This window comes from Maniola jurtina, chromosome 15, assembly GCF_905333055.1.
Source record: "Maniola jurtina chromosome 15, ilManJurt1.1, whole genome shotgun sequence".
Lineage (NCBI taxonomy): Eukaryota > Metazoa > Arthropoda > Insecta > Lepidoptera > Nymphalidae > Maniola > Maniola jurtina.
In genome coordinates this window covers 6,015,591-6,043,587 of record NC_060043.1, presented here as the reverse complement: position 1 = coordinate 6,043,587, position 27,997 = coordinate 6,015,591, and the positions used below count along the sequence as shown (strand labels likewise).

Below are 27,997 nucleotides of genomic sequence, written 5' to 3'. Positions count from 1 at the left end.
TAGGACATCGAAAGACGAATTCAGCGATACCAATAACTTGATTTCGTTAATTTGTGTAGTTGAACCCTTTTTACACTCACCCCTTCAAATAAGAAGGACGGGGTGAAAGAATTTAACATCTGAAGCACTGTAGGAAAACGTCAAATACCCTATTGCGTCGCCGGGTGACATTGGGCCCCCGACGCGCGGCGCGTCAGTGCGGCTCGGCGTGCGGCGAGCGCGCGGGCGACGCGGGCTGCAGCGGCTGGAAGGCGGAGCCGAGCGACGGTCGCAGCGTGAACGCGGGCACGGTGGGCTTCATCGCCATCGGCTCCACGTACGCGCCCTCGCCCGCCTTCAGGTTCACCTGCTCACATCAAACTATTTTTAGGGTTCCGTACCTCAACCGGAAAAACGGAACCCTTATAGGATCACTTTGTTGTCTGTCGTGTCTGTCAAGAAAACCTATAGGGTACTTCCCGTTGACCTAGAATCATGAAATTTCTCAGGTAAATTGTCTTTATAGCACAAGTAAAGTAAAAGGAACGGAATCAAGTACGGAACCCTGGGTGCGCGAGTCTGACACGCACTTGGCCGGTGTTTATTTTTATTTATCTACAAGTTAGCCTTTGACTGCAAGCGCACCTGATGGTAAGTGAGGATGCAGTCTAAGATGGAAGCGGGCTAACCTGGAAGAGATATGGTAGTCTTTATTAAACCCTTTTTGGTTTCTACAGGGCATCGTAACGGAATACTAAATCGCACGGCGGCACGGCTTTGCCAGTAGGGTGGTAACTAGCCACGGCCGAAGCCTCTCACCAGACCAGAAATTATAAATTTCCTGCCGGGAATCGAACCCGGGTCATCCCACTTATAAGACCACAGCACTTACCACAGCGCCAAAACTAGAATTTATTACTACATGATTCGCAAGTTTTGGGTTCCCAACCCGTGGGTTAGTTGATTTGTTGATGGTGCGAAGTAAGGCCTGACGGTGGCGCTGGCGGAGAACAGTGGGGGATTTGTTCGTCAGTCAAACTCATAACTGAGTTTTCACTTGATACTAGACGATACCCGCGACTACGTCTGCGTGGACTTAGGTCGGAATGAGCCACACGGCAGCCTTGGAATAGTAAAATATTCAGGGATCATCTAGCGCTAAATTACTTCATCAAACACTGCTTACCTTCTCACAACCATCTGGAGGTTCGCGTGCTAGGAATCGATTTATCTGTGGCGAAGTGCCGAGTTTCGAGCCGTCGAGATCGGGTGACGAGCATACGCTGCCGCCTGGAAAGCCACAAAACAGGTTAAAGCATGTTACCAGCACAAATTGTACTATTATGACAGCGCGAAATTCTTCTAACAAGCAAAAAATAAACTCTAACTATAAAAAATGCACCATATTTTTAAATTTTGTTTAAAATTTCTTCCAAAATAACTTGATAAAATAAAGTTTTGCTGGATTCAGCTTTTTTTTTAAAAAAAAAAAAAACAAAATGTTCCAATCAGTTTGGCCAATAAGTCCTATTCATCAGAAATGCTGTTGAATACATCATGATTCCATGTATTCCAAAATCAACTCTACTCAATTGTAATAAGCTACGGGACATCAAAATCGCATGCTTGGATTTTTCTGTTGGTGCATATTGCTTAATTTGCAACAAGATGCAAGGGATCTAGGTGGATGAGCACACTGCAGTATATCGCTCAAGTTCTCGTAGAATGTACGCATGCATGTTTAAAATACGAACTCATGGATTTTATCTTTGTTACTCGTAATTATTCATGATATTGATGTGACATGAATAAAAGTGCAACTTTTGTAAGTACAGATGAAATGAGTGAGTAAAACCAACTATCTGCCCCCCGATTGTATAAGAAAAACCGATAGCGAATTCTTTCCCTTGATTGGTTGAATTCGCTGTTCACATTTTTCACAGCCAATCAAGGCGCAGCATTTGCTATCGATTACAATTACGATGAATACGTTTTTCTTACACAATCGGGGGGCTGTTTGTATTAGTAACCAATTGCCCTATTGGAGGGGTGTTACACTATCAATATCGGATCGCGATTCTGGTATAGATGTTCTATTTCACGAAGATCGCTCAGGCTAGGTTGTTTTTTTTTCCTTCTGGCAGCCTAGGTTGAAGTAATATGTGTTCCGATAAATAAATAATAACCCATAATTGTGTTTAGTATGACAAATCACTTAAACTATGTTAGTAGGGGTATGTTATTTCTAGCTTAACAACTAATTCTATAATTAGAACTATAACTAGTAAGCCCGAGGGAGCCTCTTGGCGCCTATGTGCGCACCCCCCCAGCACCTCTAGAGAGGACTATCTAGTTTCCTGGCCAATGCGCTGCTGCAATGCAATGCGATAAACGCTTACGGATTTATATGCATAACGTAAACCGCATCGCGATCGAAACGAAGCGCCACGCACACTATAACAATGTGTATGTGTGCACTCACTCAAACATAGCCAAACGGTCTTCGTGAAACAGAACATCAGCTGTATTGCAGGATTTCAGGAAAATCCAAAAATACATTGCAATACCATCAATATTTCCTCGATACAGGATCACAATATTGCATATCTCGTGTTAATATTATTGATAGGGCGTAATAGGCCCATTCAAATAATTCTTTTTACACTAATTAACACAATGGAGTCACTTAATCTGTACTTGTTATAAAAAAGTTTCCAGCATGAGTTACCAATTGCAATGTTGTAATTTTAGTAATGAACTTTTATTCCATTAAGTTCTATGTCCAACACACAGGAACATGTCGATTTCATCTAAATCAATGGGGGCTAGCGTTTAAGACCTAACCTTTATGGGTGAGTCTTATTGTTAGGTGATGGCATCTGAGTATAAGATTTCAAGACATCAAACATGATATCAGCATTGAGGTGTAAATCTGTCATTTAATATGAACTACCCATGATTTGGCATCTCACATCTCCATACTAATTTGGTTGATTTATTGATATTGTCACAAGGTCACGTTTATTTAAAAAAAAACAGACGCTCAGTTACAAACCAATAAATAGATTAACTAATTCTGCAATAATATTAAGAAATAGAAACAGATTTTTTATCTGTCTGAATTTTTTTAATGCTATTGTATCGAAAAGGATGTCAAGTGAAAGAGGAGAAAATTCTGTGTTCATAAATATAAATATTTCAATATTAAAATTTACTAAGTGACAGAAAAACAATTTTATTATAATATTTCAGCATATATGAATACTAGTAGCGCTATCCATCGGCAGTTCTCACCACCCCACCTGTTTCGTGTCTTAGAAGTAATAGTCGGGCTTTAGTGCTGTGTGTAGTGATCACACTAATATTATAAAGGCGAAAGTTTGTGTGTGTGTATGTGTGTGTGTGTATGTATGTTTGTTACTCCTTCACGCAAAAACCACTGGATGGATTTGGTTGAAATTCGGAATGGAGATAGATAATGTCCTGGATTAGCACATAGGCTACTTTTTATCCCGGAAAATCAAAGAGTTCCCACGGGATTTTGAAAAACCTAAATCCACGCGGACGAAGTCGCGGGCGTCAGCTAGTTTTGTATAAATTCATATGGAAAAGCCCTCATTCTTTTAATCTTGATAAAACTATGGTCCTGTGTAGTTGGCATAAAGCTTAACAATAGTTATTTAACAGCAGTGTGCCTAAGTCTAAAGCGTAGGTGAATTAGAGACCTGTCGCTAGAAGCTCTGCCGAGCCCGCGCTGGAGAGAGATCCTCGGGATGGTGGATCTATGCCCACAATTTATTTTATTTATATTATTTATTTTAATCTGATACAAAATAAATCTTTATTTTAATTAAAATAAAGCAATTATACTATCAAAACAACATTAAGATCAGAAGTCATAGGAAGTACCACAAATGTTTACGACATTGTCCAAAAACCAGTCAAGTGCGAGTCGTACTCGCACACCAAGGATTCCGTACCATCGTACAAGATTACGTACTTCTAATTTTTTTAATTCTCACGGCGGCCACATTGAAATTTTTATTATTTGGTGTATTTACAGCAAAAGCTATACCACTGAAAATTTCAACTCTACCTATAAGGCCTCATTCGCACGAGAGCTTTTTAACGTATGTTAAAAAAGCGTTTAAATAGAACAAATGCATTCCCAAGTATCTGTTCATTTGTCAACGCTTTTTTAACGCGCACTTTTTATATTCAGCGCAACACCGGGTTTTAGCACAACGCTTTTTTAACGCTCGTGCGAATTAGGGCTTACGGTTCATGATACAGACCGCTGATAGATAGACAGGGACGGATGGACAGCGGAGGCTTAGTAATAGGGTTTCGTTTGCACCCTTCGGGTACAGAACCCCAAAAAGTTTGCAGTCTTAACATCAAAGTTGTAAGCAATCCCCAAATCACTGGTATTTTTGTAGTGTTACCAAAATACCGTTATGATAACGTTATTCTTTAACGATACCCATACATCCGCTAACGTTAAATACTCATCATTACCAGTATCCGTAAAAGTGAAAATATATTTACCGGTAATTACGCATTTATCTCTTTCTAAAAATGCCGTGTATAAAGTAGCATATTCGCTCGATGCGCATTTACCATTGAATAACGATAAAATTACAATAATATCATAATATTGAATATAAAGGTAGAAATTGGCTTATTCTGTGGTACACAATCTCTAAACTAATCTAACAGGTCATTTATTGCTATCCCTTTCATAATCCTGCAGAAGAGGATAGCACTAGACTTAGGTTGAAATCTATAAAGCGCACTTTGATTTTGCTTAGATTTAACTTTCAGTTAAAACAAGACAGATTTATGGCAGCGGTATAACACTGTCTCGTTTTGATAGCGTCTTAACGCCGATTCACACCAATTGCGTACAAGTGACACGTGCGTAGTGAAGCGCGTAAACCCCTAACACACTGGGTTACGCATACGTACACGTTTTACGCAAGCGATGTGCCATGTTTTAAAGAGTTCCGTACATTACAACGCAATGGTACGCGCTACGTCTACGCTTACGCAATCTGTGTGAACGAGCTATTAAGTCTGAGCAAAGTTAAGGTGCGCTCTATAGATCTCAGCCATAAACCTATCAATTTAATTTAGTTTGTGTACAACATAAGTAGCCAAGTTAATTTAGATTTAAATGACAAATGTATGTGTAATGTAAACAACATACCTGACGAGTGAGCCGTGTGGCACAGGTCGTGTGGGGTTTGTGTGTTGACTGAACGCCTTAGAAGCTCGGCGAGCGGCGCGCGGTGTCCTTCTGGCGTCACCTAGTATATATAGCAAATAAGATATTAAAATGTAAATAACAGGTTCCTTACAACTAATGTGATGATTTTGTATAATCAATACTAATATTGTAAATGCGAAAGTGTGTCTTTCTGTCTGCTACGTTTTCACGGCCCAACCACTGAACCGATTTTGATAAAATTTGGTACAGAGTACAGACTTGGGATACATCTCGGAAAAGGACTTAGGCTGCTTTTTTGTGGTAGGTGATGATGCAGATGGAAGTGGGCTAACTTATTCACATATTATTTTTGTTTACATACATATTTTATTAGCTATCTTTCAGTTAGGTGGATTTACAAGTTATTATTCAGTCAAAGATAAGATTGTTCAGATTACCTTATCACGTAGCCGGTCCACTTGTGGAGTTTGTGTGCCACTGGCTGGGTACAGGACCAGTCTTTCTATTTCTTGGTTGAGACCTTCAACTGATGAGCGTGCTGCCCTCAGAGGAACGCCACCAGTGCCAAAACGGGACCCTGTAGAAGTAATGGGTCAAGTCTATTATTTTTAGGGTTCCCATACCTCAAAAGGAAAAACTGAACCCTTATAGGATCACTTTGTTGTCTGTCTGTCTGTCTGTCCGTCCGTCCGTCGTGTCTGTCAAGAAAACCTATAGGGTACTTCCCGTTGACCTAGAATCATGAAATTTGGTGGGTAGGTAGGTCTTATAGCACAAGTAAAGGAATAAATCCGAAAACTGCGAATTTGTGGTTACATCATTAAAAAAAAATGTGTTTCAATTTTCAAAGTAAGAAAACTATAATGTTATATTTACATGTTTTGAATGTAACAATGATGCACATAGAGATCTGTCTTTAGGATATGTAAAACCTGCTGCTTAGTCAGCAAGTTTTACAAGTTTGTCATATCCTGCCCATTTCCATTTTTTTTTATGGTTAGCACAACATAAAAATGATTCATATGTTACTGTTGTAGTTATTATTATTTATTATAATTACTTTCACATACATAAAATACTAAAAACAGGATGTTTTTATCTAGTCTGTCTAGAATGTTAGCTATCAACATAGGTTTAAGAACTAACTATTCATTAAATACTCACAGAAGCCTGGACTCATAGAATGTGACGAGTAATCTCCCGATGCGGATGGTTTGTGTGGTCTTTGGAGGCGGCTCCTAAGGAAACGGTCTAGTTTGTCGTCTTCTGAACCCCTGGATGACCGGCCAGAAATTCCACCTCCATCATCAGTCTTAAATATAAATAAAAATTGATTCTAAGCATTATGATAGAGTGTTGATAGTCTTAGCCATTTTTGAGCAATTTCGGCCCGAAATTGCTCAAAAATGACTCACAGGGGTACGAATCCTCTTAATCCTCTTAATACTAAGGCTGAGATCTATAGAGCGGACTTTGGCTTAGCTCTGACTTAAGACACTGTTAAAACGAGACAGCCTTATATGGCTAGTATAAATCTGTCTCTTTTTAGCTGAAACTTAAGTCTGAGCAAAGTCAAAGTACACTATCGATCTCAGCCTAAGAGTTAGGGGGTTCAATCCAGGGCACACACCTGCAGTTTTTCACAGAGTTATGTGCATAGCAAGCAATTAAATATCACTTCTTTTGACAATGAAGGAAAACATTGTGAGGCAACATGTTTTTGCATTTTTATTATACCTGAGTCTTTGTTTGTGTGAGTTAAGGCTTTTAAAATATTGTGCAGCATCTATCTCCCTTTGGTTTTCTGGGTTATATAGTATCTGCTACTCCATTGTGGTGTGATTAAACAATAAATAAACAGACACATAATATTTTTTACTATTACAGTAGAGATTTTTTTCATACTAGACGGTGACCTGATCAGTACCGATCTCAGGTCTCTATGTTATCAATATTTATAATACTCTAGAATATTCTAGATAATGCCTGTGATTTCGTCTGTATGGATTTAGATTTTTTAGAATCCTGTGGGAAATCTTTGATTTTCCAGGATAAAGAGAACCCCATATCTAGGATGCAAGCTTTTTTTGTACAAAATAGATGATGCCTGCCACTTAATCCACATGCATTTAGGTTATTAAAAATTTTTTTGGGAGCTCAATTTTCTGTGATAGGTTTGTGTTTTGTTTACCCGGAATACAAGCTGCCTCTGTACAAAATTTCATGGAAATCAGTTAAACGGATGGACTGTAAAATGAGAGCAGATAGACAACATACATACTTTTTATAATATTTGTATATATTTTATACAACAAAAACCTTACTTGTGTGGACTTATCAACTTGTAACTGTCCTGCATGAAGGTAGTAGTCCCTGGGCCACTGGCCTTTATGATAAAGAGTGTCTAGAGAAGCTGTACGTCTGATAACATTGGAGCTGAAGCGCCCTTTCCCTGTAAGACCACAGAAAACCAGTTATTACATAATATACAAGATAGTTATTTTTTTTCATGGGTTGCCTTAAGTCAGTGGACTATGAGCAGAATGGTTGGAGGACAAGTTGGCATAAAACTAAAAGATTAAAACAATGTATTACACTTACACTTGGCAGTGTGGATTTCAGTTTTACAAAATTATTGAGAAATCTTTGATTTTCTGGGGTAAAAAGTAGGTTTTACCCTTGATTTTCTGGGGCAAAAAGTAGCCTTTGCCCCTATCCAGGATGCAAGCTATCTCTGTACCAAAGTTCATCAAAATTGGTTAAAATGATAGGCTTCGAAAAGGTAACAGACAGACACACTTTTGCATCTATAAAACTCCTAGATGACATCCACAACTTTATCAGTGTGATTTTAGTTTTTTAAAAATCCCTAGGGAGCTCTTTAGTTTTTTTAGATGAAAGTGGCCTAAATCCATTTCAGAGATGCAAGCCATTTCTTTACTAAATAAATGATGCTCGCGACAGTATCCAATTGAAATTAGGGTTTTTATAAATCTCATGGGAACTCTGATTTTCGGGGATGAAAATAGCCTATGTCTGTACCCAGGTAGCAAGCTATCTCTGTGGCAAGTTTCATCAAAATTGGCTAAACACATAGGCTGTGAAAAGCTAGCAGACTGACAGACACACTTTTGCATTTATAATATTTGTATGGATATGGATGTAGCCATTCATGTGGGCTTCATAAATTTGTAAATTTTGAATCTGTCTCCTGTTATACTTATTATTTCTTACTTTGTATCATATCAAATAAATCACTGCAAGAGTAAAGCTTAATGAAAATAAGAACATCAAGTATAAACAAAGACTGTAAACAATACCTTTGTAGTTGACAGCTCCTGGACTTCTCTGTCCAGAGAGCGCGTGATCGGGCGATATCCGGCGCCACACGTTCGTGGGTGATAGCGTTGGACTATTCGCGGCGTTCTTCTTTAATCCGCCGCCTTTCATGACTGACGACACCGGCAGGGTCGCCCTCATAGGACCCTGCTTCCCCACAGGGCAATCCGACTGTTTTCGAACACGGCCCGACATTTTCAACCCCCACACGTTACTATCACTTAAAAAAAAACAACCCTTGCACCAACTATAACACATAAGCTAACCCGCGATGTCCAATAAAATAACATAAACCGCCGACGCCGCACGGGTCCTTTGTAGAAGGAATTTGTTAGGCCATAAAAAAGACTGCGCTATGTACGTATACATAAGATTACACTGTACAGAACTGGCACCGGCGAGTCCGTAAAACTACAAGTAAACATAAATCGGTTGCACTGAATCTTCATCTAGCAAATAGTGGATAAATCAGAATTTAACAAACAAGTCACATTTTTTTCTGAACTATAATGGATGAATGAATATGACAGATGACATGGGAGATCGCGCCATTCTTTTATTGTTTGAAAATAACCTGTTGATGATAAATCACTTTCTGTTGTAATAACTAAAATTAAAAGCAAGAAGAAAACCGTGCATTAGTGATCAAAACGAAACAAATTTATTTCTACTCGTCGGCATTGCAATTAACAGCTGATTACTCCGCCATGACAGATTGTCTGTGGTTTTTGTGAGAAAATTGTCTCTGGTGACCACTCGCATTTTTTTTAATGAACTGGCTTTTAATGTTCCAGATTCTAGATTTTTGAAACATTACCACAGACGAATAACCCTAGACAGCCTAGAAGCTAAAACATACCTAAAAGATTTTTTTTGAAAAATCGCAATGTGCCCAGGTTTCAAGCAAGTCTTTTACTTTTTAGAGACATCTATTATACCTAGGTATTATAAAACAATACAGACCACTGGCGCTTCCAAAATCAATGGGTATGACAGTAAACTTAACAAAAATTATCATTCATCCAGCCATAAGCTGGGCTGCAATTGTTTGTACATTTAAAAAGAGCAACCGCCGAGATTCTTGCTGGTTCTTTTCGGTAGGAACGGTATTCCGAACCAGTGGTAAATTATTTTGGCGATTTAAAAGCAATTTGAAAAGTTTATATGAAACAATATAGAGTAGGTCGAGTCCGACTCGCACTTGACCGATTTTTTTATTGATTCTGCTTAGTATACAAATATTTGGGGGCTGACAAATGGGCTGGGCTGACCTCATAGGTCAGATCCTGCACTTTTGTGAGAATAATTTGTAGTTGACATATTTGATTATTGAATTTATTTATTTTTTTCTGAATTAATTTTGATTGTGTAATTTAATTTAATTAGTGTAATTGGACTTAAAAGGTCCGTTCTAATTAAATAATTAATTAAATAATAAATAAATAAAATACCTACTTTTATATGTCTTATTAAAAAGCTTCTTCTAACATCCACCAAAAGCTCTGAGTGACGAAAAGTCGGATCCTGAACACATATGAGTCTCTGTTTTTGATGTTTGCAGATAATATGGAAGGTAAAGTATTGTGATAATACCAAAAACATGTCAATTTATTTATTTATTTATATATGTACTAACACTTGGCTGCAATCAGACCTGTTCCGCTTGCAAGTGATGATGCAGCCTAAGATGGAGCACGCTTACCTAGAAGATGCCTATTCACTCTTGACTTGAATAAACTCGAGCTTTTAACTTTTTAATATTCCAAGAGGTAGATAGGTACTAGGTAAAGTGATCGCAAAACAAGTAGTTCAATCTGAAGTTGCAACACGGCGGTTAGAGCAGGTCATAGACTAAAGATTTAGAACCCTGGTTGAAATCTGATGTAGTACAATGCTCACTGCGCAGTCATATTGGACTACTTGTTATGCGCGCACTATACCTAGTAGTTAAAAATCAAACAATTAATAATTATGCATCTTTTATGGTGTAAATAAAATAAGTAAGTATCAACAAAAAAGTACAACTGAAATTTCAGTAGAACAACAATAATTTTGAATAAGAATATAATTTTAATAAAAATTTTGTAGCAAATAGGTAATGATAAATGACTCAAGTGCTAAACACGTTTTTCCAAATTGCACTAAACAAGTTAGATAATAATATGGCCGATAGGTATTTTACATTTATTGCTGTCTAGAAAAAATAAAAATATACACATTGATTTTAAATTCCCATGTTAAAGAATGAAGATCCTTTTACACCCTTTTACCTTTTTTAATATTTTGGTATGGAATTCTTAAAACTTACTATTCTTAAACAAGAGCATTTTATCATATTATTGTTTATGAAGTCCACAATAATTTTACACTTTTAAATTATTGTGGAAAAATAAACTCGGATTTATAATAAGTAATTACTATTTAGATGATGCCCGTGATTTCGTATGCAAGGGCTTAAGGTTTTTAAATAGTAAAAGTACGTGGGAACTCTTTTATTTCCCGAGATAAAAAGTAGTCCGTCACTCTCCAGGAATTCAACTAGGTATGTAAGTACATGCAAAAAATAAGGTCGATCGGTTGCTGTGTTGCGGTGTGATTGAAGGACATACCAACAAACGATTAAACCAACAAACAAACACACTTTTGAATTTATAATATGGGCAGTGATTTCATCAAGGGCATGGGATATGGGCAATATTTTCATCAAGCGAAAATTATTTAAAAGTAGCAATAATGCCCATCTTTAATGAATAGTGATTGCATATAGATCAAAATTTAAAAAACCCCCGACACAAAAACTTCTATAAGAAAACTAGAAAAGAGCTGATAACTTCAAACGGCTGAACCAATTTTCTTCGATTATAGCTCAGAACTCTCGATCAAGCCACCTTTCAAACAAAAAAAAAACTAAATTATTCGGTTCATTCGTTTAGGAGCGACAGACAGATACACACATCAAACTTATAACACCCCTCTTTTTGGGTTGGGGGTTAAAACAAAATGTCTTTTAATTAATCTAAAACTAAGTTGAAGATTCTATTTTCTTCGTAACATACACCTACTTGGTTGATTATGTGAAACATTCTTGACAGTTTCGATATAATAAAAAAAAAAATAACGACGAATATCACAAAAATCACCACTTTTAGTAGCTAGAGATACGCTATACAAAACAATGCAAAACAGACTTAAAATAAAACTTCAGGAAAATTATTTACCGAAAGCTGCGTACAGTATTGCCACTTTTATAAATTGCATCGGAAAAATTCGTTTGCACAGAAAAGCGCAACCTAACGCCTACTTAAACCGAATGTGCACCAATGAAAAACAGACCTTATTGCTTGACGTTAAGATTTTAAACAAGAACAACAGAGGCTCTTGTGTTATCTCGCTCATAATTTGCGCATACAAAACATGGCGCCTAGGCCGCAATAGATACGCAAACAATAACGGACGGACACGCGCTATGATTGACTGAGGTACATCGGCGTAAGTTTTAGTGTACGTAAAAGTGGTAGTATCTGTATATCTGGACGGTTTAGCGAGCGCCAAGCAGTCATCCGTTGACGTTGGCAGCAATCCATGGCGTAACGATTTCGACAAAACCCGGTATGAACTGGTGCCGAAAACCAACAAAAGAATGCTTACCTAATACCTAGATGCAAAAGAGAAGCGTACAAACGTGTTTATTTTAAGAAGTATAGAAAAAAATATTGGAGGAAAACATGTTTTGTCAAAAGAGTACAAACCAAAAATATATACTCATATAAAATAGAGAACAAACTAGAGATTAATAAAACAATGAGCGTGCTGGAATCTAAATTCAAGTCCCAACGTTCGTTGGTTCGATTCGAACCATCTTTATGATGCGGCAACCACGAATGTCGTTCCTTAGCGTTTGTTGGCATACACTGTACGCAGCCTAATAAACTTTTTTGTTTCTTAATGGTTTAAAGTCATACAATGTGAAAAAGAAAAACCGACTTGGTATGAACTTAAACAATCCTTTCATAGTAGACAAGATCGTTTAAAATGGAGTAACGAAATCAATTTATTAAATAGTTTGAGTTAATGAAATAAAGTTCCAACACTATCGATTCATTCTTCTTAAAACATTAATGGCACACCAAATTCAATAGCTAAATATTTATAATGTTTTAACAAACAGAAATTTTGTGGCAGTCGGCATATTATAACGTAAGGGAACAGCGATATCTTGATTTTTGTTGAAAAACTGATGACTTTATTATCATTTGGAATCGATAACGTGAGAATTTTTACCGATTCAGGCATCAGTCAATGATTTATGAACAGCATAGGTACTGTACAGTGCGCGCAAAATAAGTAGTTCAATTTGAAGTTGCAACAGTGCGGTTCGCACAGGTCATAGACTAAGATTAAATAAGGTCAAACTGATACAGGGTCTGAAGTGCCCTGCATAGCCGCCAAACCACCAAAAAGAAGAAGATTAAATACACAAGATTGGCTGCTGAAATCTGTATTTGTACAATCCGCACTGACCAGACATATGCCTCGTGTTTGATTGTGCTAGTTGTTTTGCGCGTACTTTACTGTAGGTGCTTATGGTGTTCGTCAATTTTGACTATCAAGTATTTCGCCTATAAAATACAAATTGTTCTCAAAGTAGGTATGGTTTGTCGATAAAAAAAAACCATATAAGTACATTATAATCTATAATGCATTTATTTTATAACTGTATTTGTACAATATATTGTACAAAATACCACAGTACCTACCTATATAAACACACTTAGAAAATATCCATCACCGCTTATCCATGTGGCGGAAGTGCAATCATCGTTATACTGCAATTACCTAAAACAATATAGGCTTACTATCAACGTATAAAGAAGATATTTTCTATTTCCGTGCTTTTCAATTTCTATAGATAATACAGATTCCTTTTTTCGTACTGAGCCGCTACCTTTTTCACCGGCCCATTTTGTGTATTTGGTTGTACAGAAATCTCTCGCATTTATGACATCATAAACAAGAGAAAATCCTTGCGGGAAAGACCTTTAGGCCTAGCTCGCATAGTGATTATTGTTCTCGCGAATTGTTTTCGGACGATTTATTTTCCCCGTACGGAATTTCACTTGCCCTGCGAATGCGGTGAGCGCCATACAACTCCATACTGCACATAATATTCGTACGAATTTAATACCGCACCGCGTGAAATTTGTATCAAATGACCGATTTTATTTCCGCGCGATTTTTAATTCGCAGCCAGCATCTCTACATGATTGCAAGTGTTACAGCGGAAAAAAAATCGCGCGATTATCGTTCGCTGTGCGGGCAAGCTCGGATTTGTCAATTTAATTAGGAATTTGTGTATAACACAATTTGTTATTTTTCTGTGGTATGGTCCAAAAATCTGATTTTACAGTCTATCTATGTATTTAAAAATTGAAACTATTACTTAGTTACTACAAACCGGATTAGATATTTACTGTAATTACTAGGTGAAAATGAAAATTTTAACACTCAGTGTGTATGAGAAAAAATTAGGTATTCAATTACTTTGCAACAACTTGATAGTAAGCCAACACAAACTTTTAGTCTAGCCTTACTAATTTAGTTACAATGTACAAATTATTTATGAAGTATCGGCTATATTTGGATCCATTTTTTGTCTTTTTTCAGCAATCCACGCGTGTATACGGTCCTTGAGTTCGGTGTTCGATTTCACTTGATCCATAGACAGCGGAGAGCGGTTAAATGGGTCCGACTGGTCGCTTAGAAGATGCCTGAAAGACGTTATTGTTAAAATTAATCTTTTATTACTAACTGACTTCCAAAAAGGTGGTTCTCAATTATATACTGATTTCTCCAAGATTTATGAACCGATTTGCAATTTTTTTTATCAACAAAGAAAGTTAATGAGATAGTACCATAAAAATTCTGGATCCAACTTCTCAGTTGCATTATTATTGCCCGCCTAAATTATGAAGATTTAGGAACTGTTCATAGTGAATTAATTAATTTTGTAGATACCAAGCAACAACTTCATGATTAGACCCCAAGTCCCAACTCCTCAACCCTGATGATGCAGCATATAGCCCACCTAAAAACTATAAGAAATCCCTATAGTTTAGGTGGATCCAATTATTAGGGATTCAGGAACTGTGGCTGGTGAAATATTATTCTACATTATTTAGTTGATATACTTCTTTATGACCTTGACATTCAACAGATCTTGATGCACAGTGGTAAATCATTTGATTCAAAAGCACTTGTAAAGGTCTAGTTAAATAAAATCTTTTCTATTCTATTTTAGAAGTCATAGTTGCATTTTAAAGATAATATGCTCTTGGGAAAAGGGAGGTGGGAAAACAGAGGTCTGGTTTTGTTATTTCCCCAAAGAAAATTCAAAAATGCTCAGCCGGTTAACACATACCTGGCGATAGTAGTTCTGTCGACGGTGGTCCTGGAACTGGGCAGCGTGACAGGGTCCAGCATGAGGGTACTCATGATGGGGTCCAGGAACTCCTCGGGCGCGTTGGCCAGGATCTCCTCGTCGCGCTGCCGCTGCTCAGCCAGCGTGCTGACCCGGGCTGCCACTTCTTGCAAGGAAGTTATGAGACCACCACCGCCGATACGCACTGTTGACAATATTCATTTGTTTTCATTCAATTTTTTATATGCAAAATTAATGATGATCATCCATTAAAAAATATGTTTTAGCAAGCTACATAAGATTGTATAGTTAAAAAAATGTCAAAAAGCTAAGTAACAATTGTACGAGTTTACGAATTTAGGAGCTTAAATGAGGAGATGTAGACCTTAAAATGCCTAAGTGCAAAGCAATTTTACAACAACTTTGCAATTAGGCACTGTAAGGTCTACATCTCCCGAGAATGCTCCGGTGTCGGGGCGAAACGTACTTCGAGTGGTTTGTCTGGTTTAGCGGATTATATCAAATTAAGCTTTTGGTTCCTTGTAAAAAAAAGTTATTATAAACTAGAGGATGTCCGCGACTTTGTCCGCGTGGATTTAGGTTTTTACAGATCCCGTGGAAACTGTTTGATATTCCGGGATAAAATGCCTATGTCAATTACAGGGACGCAAGCTACCTCGGTACCAAACATACAAATCGCTTAAGCGGATGGGTTTTCAGGAATCCCGTGGGAACTCTTTGATTTTCTGGGATAAAAAGTAGCCTATGTCCGTTCCCGGATATAAGCTAACCCTGTACCAAATTTCGTCAGAATCAGTTAAACTGTTGGGCCGTAAAAAGGTAGCAGACAGACAGACAGACAGACACACTTTCGCATTTATAATATTAATTATAGTATGGATTACCTAGCACGGCTTCAGCGAGGGTGAAGAGTGTCGGCGAGTAGGAGCGTCCGTCGTCCGACACGGCGGCGCAGAATCGCTGGTTGTTGCCCAGCTCCACATACATGCGACAAATATCCAACACGGTTCTCGCTGGATCGAACTCGTACTCTTTCAAATCTTTTACCTAGAAATAGTTTTTTAAAAATCATAGTGCTGACAGCAGCACTTTACTAACATTACAATCTAGCCTATAAGTGAAGCTAATAAGCAATTTTATATAAACTTATTACTTATAGCTAAAAATCGTTACATTAACTTATTTTAGTTTATACTTTTATCGGAAGACACTTTGTTCTTGTGTTATTTAAATGAGAAATAGATAATGTGACTAAATGTTGTACACAATCTCTAAACTTAAGTAAATCTAATGCTATCCTTGTTCGCAGGGAGAATTAAGAAAACGATAGCAAATGATTTAGACCTTTCATTTTAAGTAGTTTATTTAATACTTCCAACTTGGTTTTAGGAAAGTTTTGGCCATGGGAAATAAACACTCATTTTAATAACCACGCAACTGATGTGTGTGAAGAAAAAACGAGTTTAAATTTACTGCATCCTCACTTATTAGACTGCATTATCACTTACCATCAGCAGCTTGATTGCAGCCAGTCACCAGGTGAGATTGCAATCTCACCTGGTGACTTTATCTGTTAACTTATATCTGAATTTAAAAAAAACTCACCTTGAAATTCTTCTTGTTAGGCCCCACCAGGTGCAACAGGAAATAGTTGAGCATAGAAGCGATGCGGTCTACCAGGGTGGGGTGGCAGAAGACGTACGGAGCGTGCGCCGTGAGTCGAACGAGCGTACGTATTGTATCCCGACCGAGGATGTTATCAAATCGAGCTAACATGCCAATGTGTGACAGGTTTGCAAGGTTCTGTTCGCGTTCGTGTGCTGGTAAATTGGCCCATGCACCTGATTCCCTGCAATTTTTTTTTCGATGATAAGTTTGCGCTTGACTACGGTCTTCATCTAAGGCTTCCTGAACACGACTCAGAAGATCCTCGCTAGGAAAGTATTTTTGAAAATTCAACCCTTAAGGGGGTAAAATATGGGTTCGAAGTTTGTGCAGTTCACGCGGACGAAGTTACGGGCATAAGCATAAGCTCTGAAGTTACTGAACCGATTTTAATAATTCTTTCGCCATTAGAAAGCTCCTTTGTCCAGAAGTAACATAGGTTATATACTTAGGTATGTCATATTTCAGCTAGTATGTGAGATAATAGGTACATACTGCGCGGTTTGCATGGTCCGTATCTGGGCCATGTTTCCGAGCGCCTCATCCAACAGGAAAATGGCGTCATTCATCAATAAATTCACGAAGCGTAGAAACAACGGCGGGTGAACTGCTTCCATATTCGCTTCGGCTTCTCTTGCTAACCGCCTGAAAAAAATAATTATAAAATCCTACGCTCCGCCTCACAAAAATTCAAAAATCGTTAGTGGGAATGAGTGGTTAAACTCCTACGCTCCACCTCAAGAAAGTCTACAACTCGTTTGTGGGAATGAGTATAATTTTTTCTACCACAATTCTGCAATTAACTGTAGACTTGCCTTTATACAAGTTTAAAAACAAGTTTTACTTTATATCCTGGGAAATCAAAGAGCTACCACGAGGTTCTTAAAAGCCCGTCCGTTTAACTGATTTATTTGAAATTCGGTACAGAGCGAGCTTGTGTCACGGAAATTGAAATAGGCTTAAATTTGCCTATGACAATTTCCAGGACAAAAACTTCCGGAAAAGCAAAGAGCTCCCACGGGATTTTTAAAAACCTCAATCCAAGCAGATGAAGTCGAGGGCATCATCTAGTTAGTATATCACCTTTGCGAAGCCAGTGCGGGTCGCTAGTAAGCTATACGTACGTGAAAGCGTCCCTATGCTCCTCGATGCCCCAGAGGAAGTCCATAACGAGGTACATTGGACGACGATAGTTGAACTTTTGCTCGAACTGTACACTCTGCCCCGTCATCTCGATCCCTACGAACACATCCAGCAAGCAGGATACGAGCTGCAACATACACACACACACATAACATACACTAATACAGGTTGTGATAATACAATAATCACATTTACTTTTTGCTTTTTTAGAGTTCCCTATATCCAGAAAAAAAGGAAATAGAATCACTTCATTGTGTCTGTTTGTTTCAATGTCTAGACCCATCAAGAAAATCAAAACCTATAATATGGCACTTCCCGTTGTAGACTTTGACTTTGCTTTGACTTAAGTTTCAGTTAAAAGGAGATAGATTTATGCCAGCCGTATAACGCTGTCTCGTTTCCACAGTGTCTTAAGTCTGAGCAAATTCAAAGAGCGCTCTATAGATCTCAGCCTTAGAATCATGAAATTTGGTAGGCAGCAATGTCTTATAGCCCAAGTAAATGGAAGGATCCGAAAACTTTTTACATCACAAAAAAATTAAAGTGTTATTTCTTAATCCGGAAATATTCGTGTGCGAGTCCGAGTCCAATACACCAATCAAATGTAGAAAAACGACAACACGCATTGCTACATCGATGCAGTCGCAAAATCGCTGATCGCTGGTGCTACAAGAATCGTCGTCTACTATCGTACTATGGCCTTAAAATGTATAAAGTCTTACTTGTAATCTATGTGGGTGATTCTTGAAGAGTTGTTCCCTGTAGAAAGACGCAATGTTGCTCAGAGGTTGTTGATCGTCAGGGTGGTTGGGCAGCATTGCTTCAAGACATTCTGCGAGACGAGCCCTGAAATATTCAAAAACGCCTCAATTAATCCTCATACTTATTTGAAACTAGATGATGCTCGCGACTTCGTCCTTAGGTTTTTGGACTTAGGTTATTTAAAATTCCCGTAGAAACTCTTTGATTTGCGGGATAAAAAGTTGCCTATGTCAGTTTTAGGGAGAAAAGCTACCTCTGTACCTTTCATACAAATTGGTTAAACCAGAGGTTGCCAGACTTTTTTTCTCATAGACCCACTTTCAAAATTTAGCTGGTTCCGGTTGACCCCCTGCAGCTATATTTCTATCATATTTCCCAAAACTCGACAAAACTGTGAACTTAGATCTAACTATGGAAAATTGCGTTATTGCTGAGTTCCAACCACGAATTCATTGTTTTCAAAAAGAAAAAAAAGTGAGAATTGATTTGTTAATTAGTTAATTGATTGTGCTGTAAGTGGTCAAAAAAAGTAAATTTGGCCAGTCAAAAAGTGATTCCATCACACTTACAATCGCTGAGCTTCTTAAAATATTATCTGCCTAGGTGATGTCAAGCCAACATTTTAGTTCTTCAATATCGAAAGCAGATACATTTTCGTGGACCCCTGATTACGAATTGTGAGCTCCAATTTTTTTGTCACACTAATGTAGACCCCCTGGGGAATCCTGGGGACCTGAACCACTTTGGGAACAAATGGTATAGACAATAGTCAAATCACCTCAAGTGCGGGTTGTAAGTCCGCGAGGAGTCGCCCATGAAGGTGAGCACCAGAGTGAGCGCGGGCTGCAGCAGGCCGGCGATGTCCGCCTCCTCGGTGATGGCGCCCACGGTGCGCCGCGCCATGGTTATTAGCACTACTACATTTTCTAGCACGAATTCTGGAATGCATCTGTATGGACAGTAGATTTTTTTAAATTTTTATTTACATATTTGGGTTGTTAAACTGGTTCATAAAAGATCAATGATTGTCATTGATCTTAAAGCTAGATAAGTAATACATAGTATACATTATGTGATTGCAACCTTCTTGAAACAACCAGAGCATGTATTAAAGAGAAGCTGAAACTACAAAAAAGAACTACATACTAAAAACTATGTGTTCACTATGTGAATACATAAAAAAAAAGTAGAAAGACCCATAGAAGTAGAAGAAGATTTTAAGTTTACTTTCGCGTGTATGCAAATTAGCTTTTCGATTATGTTCATGTTTTGTGATAAGGATAAAAATCGGTCAAGGGCTAGTTGGGGTGGCACACGAAGGGTTCTGTACCATCTTACAAGAAATATCATTCTTTAATTTTTCATGGCGGGTATTTGGAAAATCTTACTATGTTGTGAAAACAGCAATAGAAACACACATTATGTAAAAATTTCAACTCTCTGCCTATTAGGGTTCACAAGATAGGTACAGCCCGCTAACGGATGGACTAAATAACAAAATATCTATCTGTCTGCATATACATAATAATAGAATTAAATATAAAAGTCATCTTTTATCTTAAAGTATATATGTTACAATACCTTAAAGTGTCGGGTGGTGCAGTAGTAACAGGCATCTGCACTGGCACCATAGTACCGGGCGCATAGCTCGGTTGAGGAGTTTCAGGGTTGGCTCGCACAGCCACTTGCACCAGCCAAGTGCAAGTGGTAGCTTGGAGGCGGTGCAGGTTCATTAACATCTCATTCTCGAGGAGCGCACAGCGGAGGCTGACAAACCTGAGAATTAGCAAATAGGTAATATGAAAGTGCTCCGCGAATGGTGAGGTTTAAAATACAATTGGTATAACAATAAGAGTAAAATAAAATTATAGCGACGTTAAAGTATCGGAATTATTAATCGATCTTTAGTAAGATATAAATCTTCAAAAGGTCCAATAAACAAGAAAAGGATTGTTAACTAATAGGCAATAAATAACCGCCTACTTTTTATCAGTACAAATCCATATCCGTACTAATATTATAAATGCGAAAGTGTGTCTGTCTGTCTGTCTGCTACGTTTTCACGGTCCAACCGCTGAACCGATTTTAATGAAATGTGGTACAGACTTGGGACACATCCCAGGGAAGGACTTAGGCCACTTTTTATCCCGGAAAATCAAAGAGTTTCTACGGGATTTCAAAAAACCGAAATCCACGCGGGCGAAGCCGCGAGCATCCTCTAGTATCGTATATAATTGACGTTTGTCTATGCAACACAGTTGTCAATGTGTCTCGTGGATTTTTCATTGAGGTTATCTAAATACAATTTTCTTAATGTAATATTCATTTATTTGGTAATTGTCCTGAAGGAACACTATAAATCAAACTATTTCATAAAACTTAGAACCGTGAGCTAACAGTATTGCATGGCGTTTTGAATGACTAATGTGGAAGTGGTGCGTAGTTACTTGGTCATGAGGAAGTGCGCGCGCTGTCGCAGCGGCTCGAGCATGTGGTGCGCGGCCGCCACGTCGGCTATCGCTCGCTGCGCACGCCCCAGCTCCTGACCGCACCTCCATAACTTTTCCGCACACACACGTACACCTACATCATGGACACAGTACACAAGTGATCTAGCTTAGAACAAAAATTTGAAAATGGGCGCACACAAGCAAGGCTTCGAAGCTAGTAATGAGAATTTTTTAACAGAAAAACTCAATATCTAACTAATTTTGACCAGACCCAGGAAACAATATTTAAAAAGGGATTAAATTTTTAAACATTTTGCGAAATTAAGCTACCGGTATGATGATGATTAAATTTGATTGAATAAAGAAAATTCCGTGGTGTGCAGTGCGCAAATGTGGAATAGTTCTACTCGAGCTACCGTACGAATCCAGAGCGGAATGCTTGTTATGATATAAATACGGAATAAAAGTAAACAGATAACTTATGCGTTAGTCATACAAAGAATTCAAAAAAAATATCAACTTCATAACACCTTTGTGGTTATTGAACTCGGTTTTTTAGTGAGTATGATTTCACAATTTTCAGTGGCCCCAAGTTTACTATGCCTTGTTAAAACCCTACTGTTTACTAAGCTATTACACTGATCGCGAGCAATTTACGCTCATCCATTGAGGAGAGAACATACATAAAAATAAGTCTTCTTTTTTGAAGTAGCTTAAAACTTAAAATTGGGTAAAAACAAAATTTTGTCTATGACTAGATAAAACTTACCTAAGTCAATACACTTTTGGGTCATAAAGAAGCATTCGGTAACAAAGTTGTATGTTTCAGCAGTCAGCCTCTTCATAGTCTGCCCGTCTTCAGATTCGCGAGCGGGCAACAAACACGTTTCACTGTACAGGCAGTCGAGATGCACGGATTTGGCTGCACATTCTTCAGGCTTTAAAAAAGAAAACCGATCAAGTGCGTGTCGTTCTCGCACACGAAGGGTTCCGTACCATCATACAAGATATATGTATTACTAGCTGATGCCCGCGATTTAGTTTCCGTGGGTATAGGTTTTTAAAAATCTTGTGGGAGCTCTACTTTTCCAGTCAAAAAGTTGTCTATTTCAATTTCTGGGACACAAGCTACCTCTGTATCAAATCAAATTTCATATAAATCTGTTAACAGATTGGCTGTGGGAACTCTGATTTTACAAGCAATACAATAAAATGTAGCCTATGTCCATCCCTGGAATGGATGTAAGCGAACTCAGTACCAAATTTCATCAAAATTGATTCAACTGTTGGGCCGTGAAAAGCTAGCAGACAGACAGACACATTTTAGCATTTGTAATATTAAGCATGGTTAAATTAAAGCCTTACCAATACTGCACCATAAGTAGGATCAATTTTAAGTGCTTTTGGATCATCAGCGGAAGCACAAAATGGTTGACACAACTGCAACAGCACTGCGCCGAGATTCAACATGAATCCATCAGAAACACAAGATAAAGACGCCGCACTCATTTCTCCTGCCTGAAAAGTACATAAAACCTTTTTTAACCAACTATGGAAAAAGATGAAGGTTCTCAATTTGACATGTTTATTGTGTACCCTATCATCAGAGAAAAAAGGAACCCTGTCAAGACCTGTCAATAGAATCAAACTTATAGGATACTTCCCGTTGACCTAGAATTATGAAAGGCATATAGTAATATCGTATAGCTCTGTTAGCTATGATAAATCTGTTTTGATAATTCTTATCATGTGTTGATGAAAGGATATGTAGTAATTGTTCTTCAATCTGATAAAAATCTGTGGAGATGAAGTATGGAACTCTTCAATAGGTAACACTAAATTAAGACCATCACTGTATAAGGATAAGTCATTCCCATATAAATCCGTTTACAAAAATGAGCCTATAAAAAAATAAATATTACGTCATTGAACTCATCAGTGAATTTGACGCGAGCGTCAACTCTCTATTATTAAAAAGAACAAGGATGGAATGGAGCTGTTTTGTGCAATATTTCGTCAATTTTTTTTGCGTTAAAAATATTATTAGTGCAGATATGAGCATGTAATGAATCTAACAAAGAATTTTCACAAATAATATGTAATAATATAAACCATAACCAGAAAAACTTCTGTAGTACGGAACCCTCTATCAATGCGGCAGCTTCGCCGTTGCGGATGCGGATGCCCGCAAAATCGCTAAAATATAGCTACGTCATACGTACGACGTATACATACAAAATACACACATCGTTAAATAGTTAAACACATACATAAACATACATAGTTAAATACATAAAAAATACATATAAGCATGTATACACTCAAACATACATATATAGTTTTCGCGACTTGCAACATCCGCATCCGCGTGACTATCCGCATTGATTATTATTATTGTAGATGCAGATGTGGATGCCCAAATCAATGCGTAACCTTCACAACTGCGGGTGAGGATGCGAATATCGGAAACATCGCTAGTCTACTAGTACAAATATACATACATAGTAAAACAGTTAATTATATACAAACATACATAGTTAAATACTTACAAATATACAATCATAGTTAAATATATTCATGATCATAAGTAGTCTGTCATACGCGAATAAAAAGTTTTAAAAAAAATAACAAAAAAAAAATAACACGACTCCATTCTTTCTGTATTCCAATTGTACGATATTTTTGCGGCAAATATTTAATCATAGCAAAATAAGAGCAAAATTAAAAATATACCCAACTTATACGTTAAATTAAATGAGAAAACGATTTACTTACGAGTGAAATGTTATTCCATCTTTTTTTTGATGGATTTCCGTACGGTCTTTGCAAGATTTGACCGCACATGACGGCATTTTCGACAGTCAAAAACACGTGCGATACGATAAAGCGTGTGCGGCCGACTGATGCGTGATGCAGAGACTTTTGCCAATTCTCTTTAACTTGTGAGCGCATTTTTTTTCTTCGAAGGGCCCATCCATATACATCGATGATTAAGACAAATGGAATAGATTCTACTTAGTCATAATTGTGTATAGGTTGAGGAGAGAAACGAAAACGAAAACAGAGATTACAGCACTATTGAGTTGTTTGTGAAAAATTGCACTTAAGCATATTTAATTTTACCTGAACATTCCAAAGTTTTCCTCTAGCAACATTAGTTTTCAAACACTTTCCTATCCATGACAATAATCTATTTTTTATTGCCGGACCACCTTTTAGTAGAGTCAAAAATATTTTGTGCAAATTATTTGTAAGATGCGATGAGGCATTCCAGATTGATGTTTCGGTCATTGAGGTAGCTGCCTGAAAGGTAAAATAAGTACTGATACTGATTGAGTTCTACACAAAAATGAAAAAAAAAAATTGGGGGTCCAATCCTGGGCATGGACATTTAACTTTTCAGAGTTATGTGCATTTTGAGAAATTAAATATCACTTGCTTTAAGGGCAAAGAAAAACATCATGAAGAATGCATGCCTAAGAGTTCTTCATCATATCCTCAAAGGTGTGTGAAAACTGTAAATTCACTGTGGGCAAGCATTGGGGACTATGATCAAAATCCTTCTCATTTTGATAGGAGACTCATGCTCAGTAAGGGCCAGGGATGGGTTGATCATGATGATAATGATGGGTGTGTTTTTCTTTTTAGAAACCTAATTAATACCTGGTCCATAGGATTATCAAAAAATTCAGGCATCCCTGTGGCACTCCGAGGTAAAACTGACAAACTCAACAGGGCACCTATCACAGAATCCTGGTAAAGTCTTCCATTCATTTCATTCTTTGGTTCACATGCTTCCATCAGTATTGGTGCTAAATGTGTATTACCTGTAATCATAATTGTTCAGTTAATTCATAGTTGTTCAGGCTTGTCTCAATACTACTGGTATTGAGACAAACCCACTAATCCTACAAATACAAAAATAATCTGTTTCATGTGTGACAATTTAAAATTAGTCAATACTTCGAAATGCATGATTTTTCTTGCAGAGTTCTGTGATATATTTTATAAAATATACTCACAATCTACTCATTAATACATATTTTTCAAAATCCTGTAAGAGCTCTTTGATTTTGCGAGACAAAAACAGTCTATATTCATCCTTAGGGTGTATACAGCTATTTCTGTACGTAACCTCAAGATCGGTTAAATGGATGGGATATAAAAAGCTAGCAGACAGTATTAGACAGGCACATTTTACAAGCGACTGTGCACACCAATCAGATATACGTATGCGTCTCATAGTTTGTTTATTGTTGCTTATTACTAAATAAGCTTCTGACAGCAATTAAAAAGGAGTATTTTTTTAATATTTACCTGCAAAAAGTTGTATAGATGGTAATATGTAAATAGGTAAATTTATTAAGTTTGATTTGTTTATATCAGTATGAATCCTCTTTAGCAATGGAATCATAGAGTCTCGCAACTGGTTTTGACAATCATCATCATCTGAAAAAGAAATACGAAAATAATTCACTATAAGCTTGATGCATACCAATATGACTTACCACACACACTGTATGTTGATGATTCTGTTTCAACTTAATAAGATAAACAATGTATGAATACATAAGTTACAAATAGACAGACAGACAAACATTAATTTAAGTATATTAATTTCAATTAGGGCTTAGATTTACACTATATTATTATAAAGAGATGTATGTGTAAAGTTTGTAAGTTGTAGGAACTACATATCTCCAAACTACTCAATCAATTTCAAAAATTCTTTTACCATTTGAAAGGTACATTGTTCCAGATTGATACATACAAACTAACGAATACCTCTTTATAATATTAGTATGTACACATATAAAAGTATTGATAGCCTAGGGCTTAAAGTGTCACCCTCCAGTTGGGGGTGTAGGGTTCAATCTTGGGCGCATGCACCTTTAACTTTTCAGAGTTATGTGCATTTTAAGCAAATAACTACCTACCAAACATAAGTTCATTGGTGAAGGGAATGATCGTGAGGAAACCTACATGCCCACTGATAAACTGATTGACTGAAATATTAATGCATAGCTTCCATTGCTGAGTCCAGAAACTTGAGATTTGACATATTTTCTTCATAATGTAGACTACCACCAAGAAAGGATTTTTAGTGATTCCATGAGCAAGGCTAGTTTCAGATAATAATAAATATTATTGTGAAGTTAATGTTAAACTATTACCACTTACCATCAGCAACAAATGCTTTTATTAATTCATTAAAAAATGTGTGACTTTGAGATCCACCATTTTGCAGTATTTCCACTAGTTGCACTGAAAAATCTTGTCCCTCAAATAGTGCAGGCTGTTTTAATGCTGTCACAGCATTCCGGAGAATAAGCTCATTCATCTTTTCTAATGCATCCCTTATAAACTGTGTATTAGTTTGACTATAATTCTGAATATTTTCCATTGAACTAAATAAATAGGGAAATACTTGCTTTTGTGTTACATGTTCCTTGAACACTTTGCTTGTTTTGGGTAATACATTTTGCTCAATATCTTGTAACAACAGTCTTTCAAAAAGTGCTTGTTCTAACGTTTCTAAATCAATATTTACTTTTGGATTCATGGCTTGTGCTAGTTCTTCTAGATATACTAACTGTTCATCGGAGTGGTCATCCACAGCATTAGAATTTATGGTGAAATGGAAAACATTCTGAACTAGTTGGTTTATCATTTGAACCTGTGTCTCCTCGTTGGACTGCTTAGAATCCAATGATATTGGACTCCTATTAAACTCCTCATCATTGGTAGTTTTCAATCCAGAAACTCCTAATAAACCCGCAAAAGGATTACTTGGATCAGACATTTTAATCCAAAAAATTATGACTTAAACTCAAAACGACTCCACAAACTTGTATCTATTCACATTGTAAACAAGCAACTGTTTACTGTTTATTAACATGCCATGTCAGTGGGCAAAAGTAGTATGTTCTTCTTCCGTATTATACAACAAAATCTACAATTTCTACAAAAACGCTGAGTGTAATTTCGTTATCACGAGCATGATAATTGTAATTGATAAAATGAAATGATAATAAATAATCCACATGACACTTGCACTTGACAGTGACATTTCACGTTGCGTCTATGAATTCATAATCGTACTTTTAATTTGCAAAAAAATTATATAAATAATATTTTGCGCTCTAGTAATTAACTTTAATAATAGCAGAATTTACAAAAATGTTTCAAGTTACCACGCAAAATTATTATTCTTTTTGCACGAGTTAAACGACGACGTGATTTTACGTGCCGATCAGAGTTATTTTACTCTGTATGTTGGCATTATTTCCTGTAAAGTAATTATGAGTACTAAAATTATGTTACCATACGTATACATTTTCCACACGTAAGTGCATATTATTTTACAAACAATCTAAGATATTTATGAATAACTAATTAGTAGTTTTAATTATTATAATATAATATCGCAACATTTAATGAAATAATATGTAAGTATAATTAGTTAATAATGTTATTGTAATGAATTTTTTTACCACTGTTAATATAGATATGCATCTAACCTAACTAACTATATAGGTAGTTGAATTTTTCTCAGGATGATAATACCTAGGTATGGAGTGAAAATATATACCATTTGAAATAGGAGCTATAGATTGATTTATCAACTAGCTCTAGATTAGCTACATGAGGACATGCAGTCATCGGTACGTACTAATAAGTACATATTATTATACATTTGTAGGTATTAGGCTTTTACGGGCCATATGTTAAATTGGGCGTGTTGATGTAACCGAATTTTTAGCACAGAGATAGCTTGCATCCCAGGAACCGACAAAGATTACTTTTTGTATCGGAAAATCAAAAAGTTCCAACGGAATTGTCACAGACGAATAAAGTCCAAGTCCAAGTCCAAACGAATAAAGTCGTGGGCATCATCTGGTTCGTTAATCATTCAAGAAAGTTTAATTAACTTTGGTTTACTAATTCCAATCCGCCCTTATTCTGAAAAATTGTATTGATTTGATTCCG

General features: G+C 37.0%; 2 protein-coding genes across 4 annotated transcripts; both read right to left on the bottom strand.

Annotated features, from left to right (window-relative positions):
* Nucleotides 1-9: 9 nt before the first annotated feature.
* LOC123872487 (protein FAM117B-like) lies at nucleotides 10-9,263 on the bottom strand. 2 transcript variants are annotated; one of them, XM_045916779.1, is made up of 8 exons: nucleotides 8,530-9,263; nucleotides 7,534-7,661; nucleotides 6,374-6,521; nucleotides 5,647-5,786; nucleotides 5,189-5,288; nucleotides 3,705-3,761; nucleotides 1,166-1,269; nucleotides 10-346 (listed from the first exon to the last, which is right to left on the bottom strand). In XM_045916779.1, the coding sequence occupies exons 1-8, from the start codon at nucleotides 8,804-8,806 to the stop codon at nucleotides 194-196; spliced, it is 1,107 nt and encodes a 368-aa protein (XP_045772735.1). In that variant the 5' UTR covers nucleotides 8,807-9,263; the 3' UTR covers nucleotides 10-193. The 2 variants fall into 2 exon arrangements, with proteins under 2 accessions (XP_045772735.1, XP_045772736.1); XM_045916780.1 differs by lacking the exon at nucleotides 3,705-3,761.
* On the bottom strand, nucleotides 5,075-27,080 carry LOC123872483 (ubiquitin conjugation factor E4 A). 2 transcript variants are annotated; one of them, XR_006797486.1, is made up of 18 exons: nucleotides 26,189-27,080; nucleotides 25,325-25,456; nucleotides 24,671-24,834; nucleotides 24,131-24,310; nucleotides 22,373-22,525; nucleotides 21,777-21,945; nucleotides 21,005-21,140; nucleotides 20,139-20,333; nucleotides 19,336-19,506; nucleotides 18,518-18,641; nucleotides 17,777-17,922; nucleotides 17,148-17,297; nucleotides 16,593-16,836; nucleotides 15,872-16,034; nucleotides 14,967-15,171; nucleotides 12,877-14,316; nucleotides 11,844-11,848; nucleotides 5,075-5,085 (listed from the first exon to the last, which is right to left on the bottom strand). XR_006797486.1 is itself a non-coding variant. In XM_045916776.1 (16 exons), the coding sequence occupies exons 1-16, from the start codon at nucleotides 26,808-26,810 to the stop codon at nucleotides 14,166-14,168; spliced, it is 3,105 nt and encodes a 1,034-aa protein (XP_045772732.1). In that variant the 5' UTR covers nucleotides 26,811-27,080; the 3' UTR covers nucleotides 10,515-14,165. The 2 variants fall into 2 exon arrangements, 1 of the variants encoding a protein (XP_045772732.1); XM_045916776.1 differs by lacking the exon at nucleotides 5,075-5,085 and having other exon boundaries at nucleotides 10,515-14,316.
* Nucleotides 27,081-27,997: the final 917 nt, after the last annotated feature.

What these genes read in the sequence shown, in the direction of transcription:
- LOC123872487 (XM_045916779.1), bottom strand. Translation starts at nt 8,806, where the DNA reads ATGTGTTATAGTTGGTGCAAGGGTTGTTTTTTTTTAAGTGATAGTAAC. An exon ending in TTCTATGAGTCCAGGCTTCT is followed by an intron (nt 5,787 to 6,373) that starts GTGAGTATTTAA and finishes TTACTTCTACAG; the next exon opens with GGTCCCGTTTTGGCACTGGT. An exon ending in TGGACCGGCTACGTGATAAG is followed by an intron (nt 5,289 to 5,646) that starts GTAATCTGAACA and finishes TATATATACTAG; the next exon opens with GTGACGCCAGAAGGACACCG.
- LOC123872483 (XM_045916776.1), bottom strand. Translation starts at nt 26,810, where the DNA reads ATGTCTGATCCAAGTAATCCTTTTGCGGGTTTATTAGGAGTTTCTGGA. An exon ending in AAAAGCATTTGTTGCTGATG is followed by an intron (nt 25,457 to 26,188) that starts GTAAGTGGTAAT and finishes TTTCTTTTTCAG; the next exon opens with ATGATGATGATTGTCAAAAC. An exon ending in GCACCACCCGACACTTTAAG is followed by an intron (nt 19,507 to 20,138) that starts GTATTGTAACAT and finishes CTGTCCATACAG; the next exon opens with ATGCATTCCAGAATTCGTGC.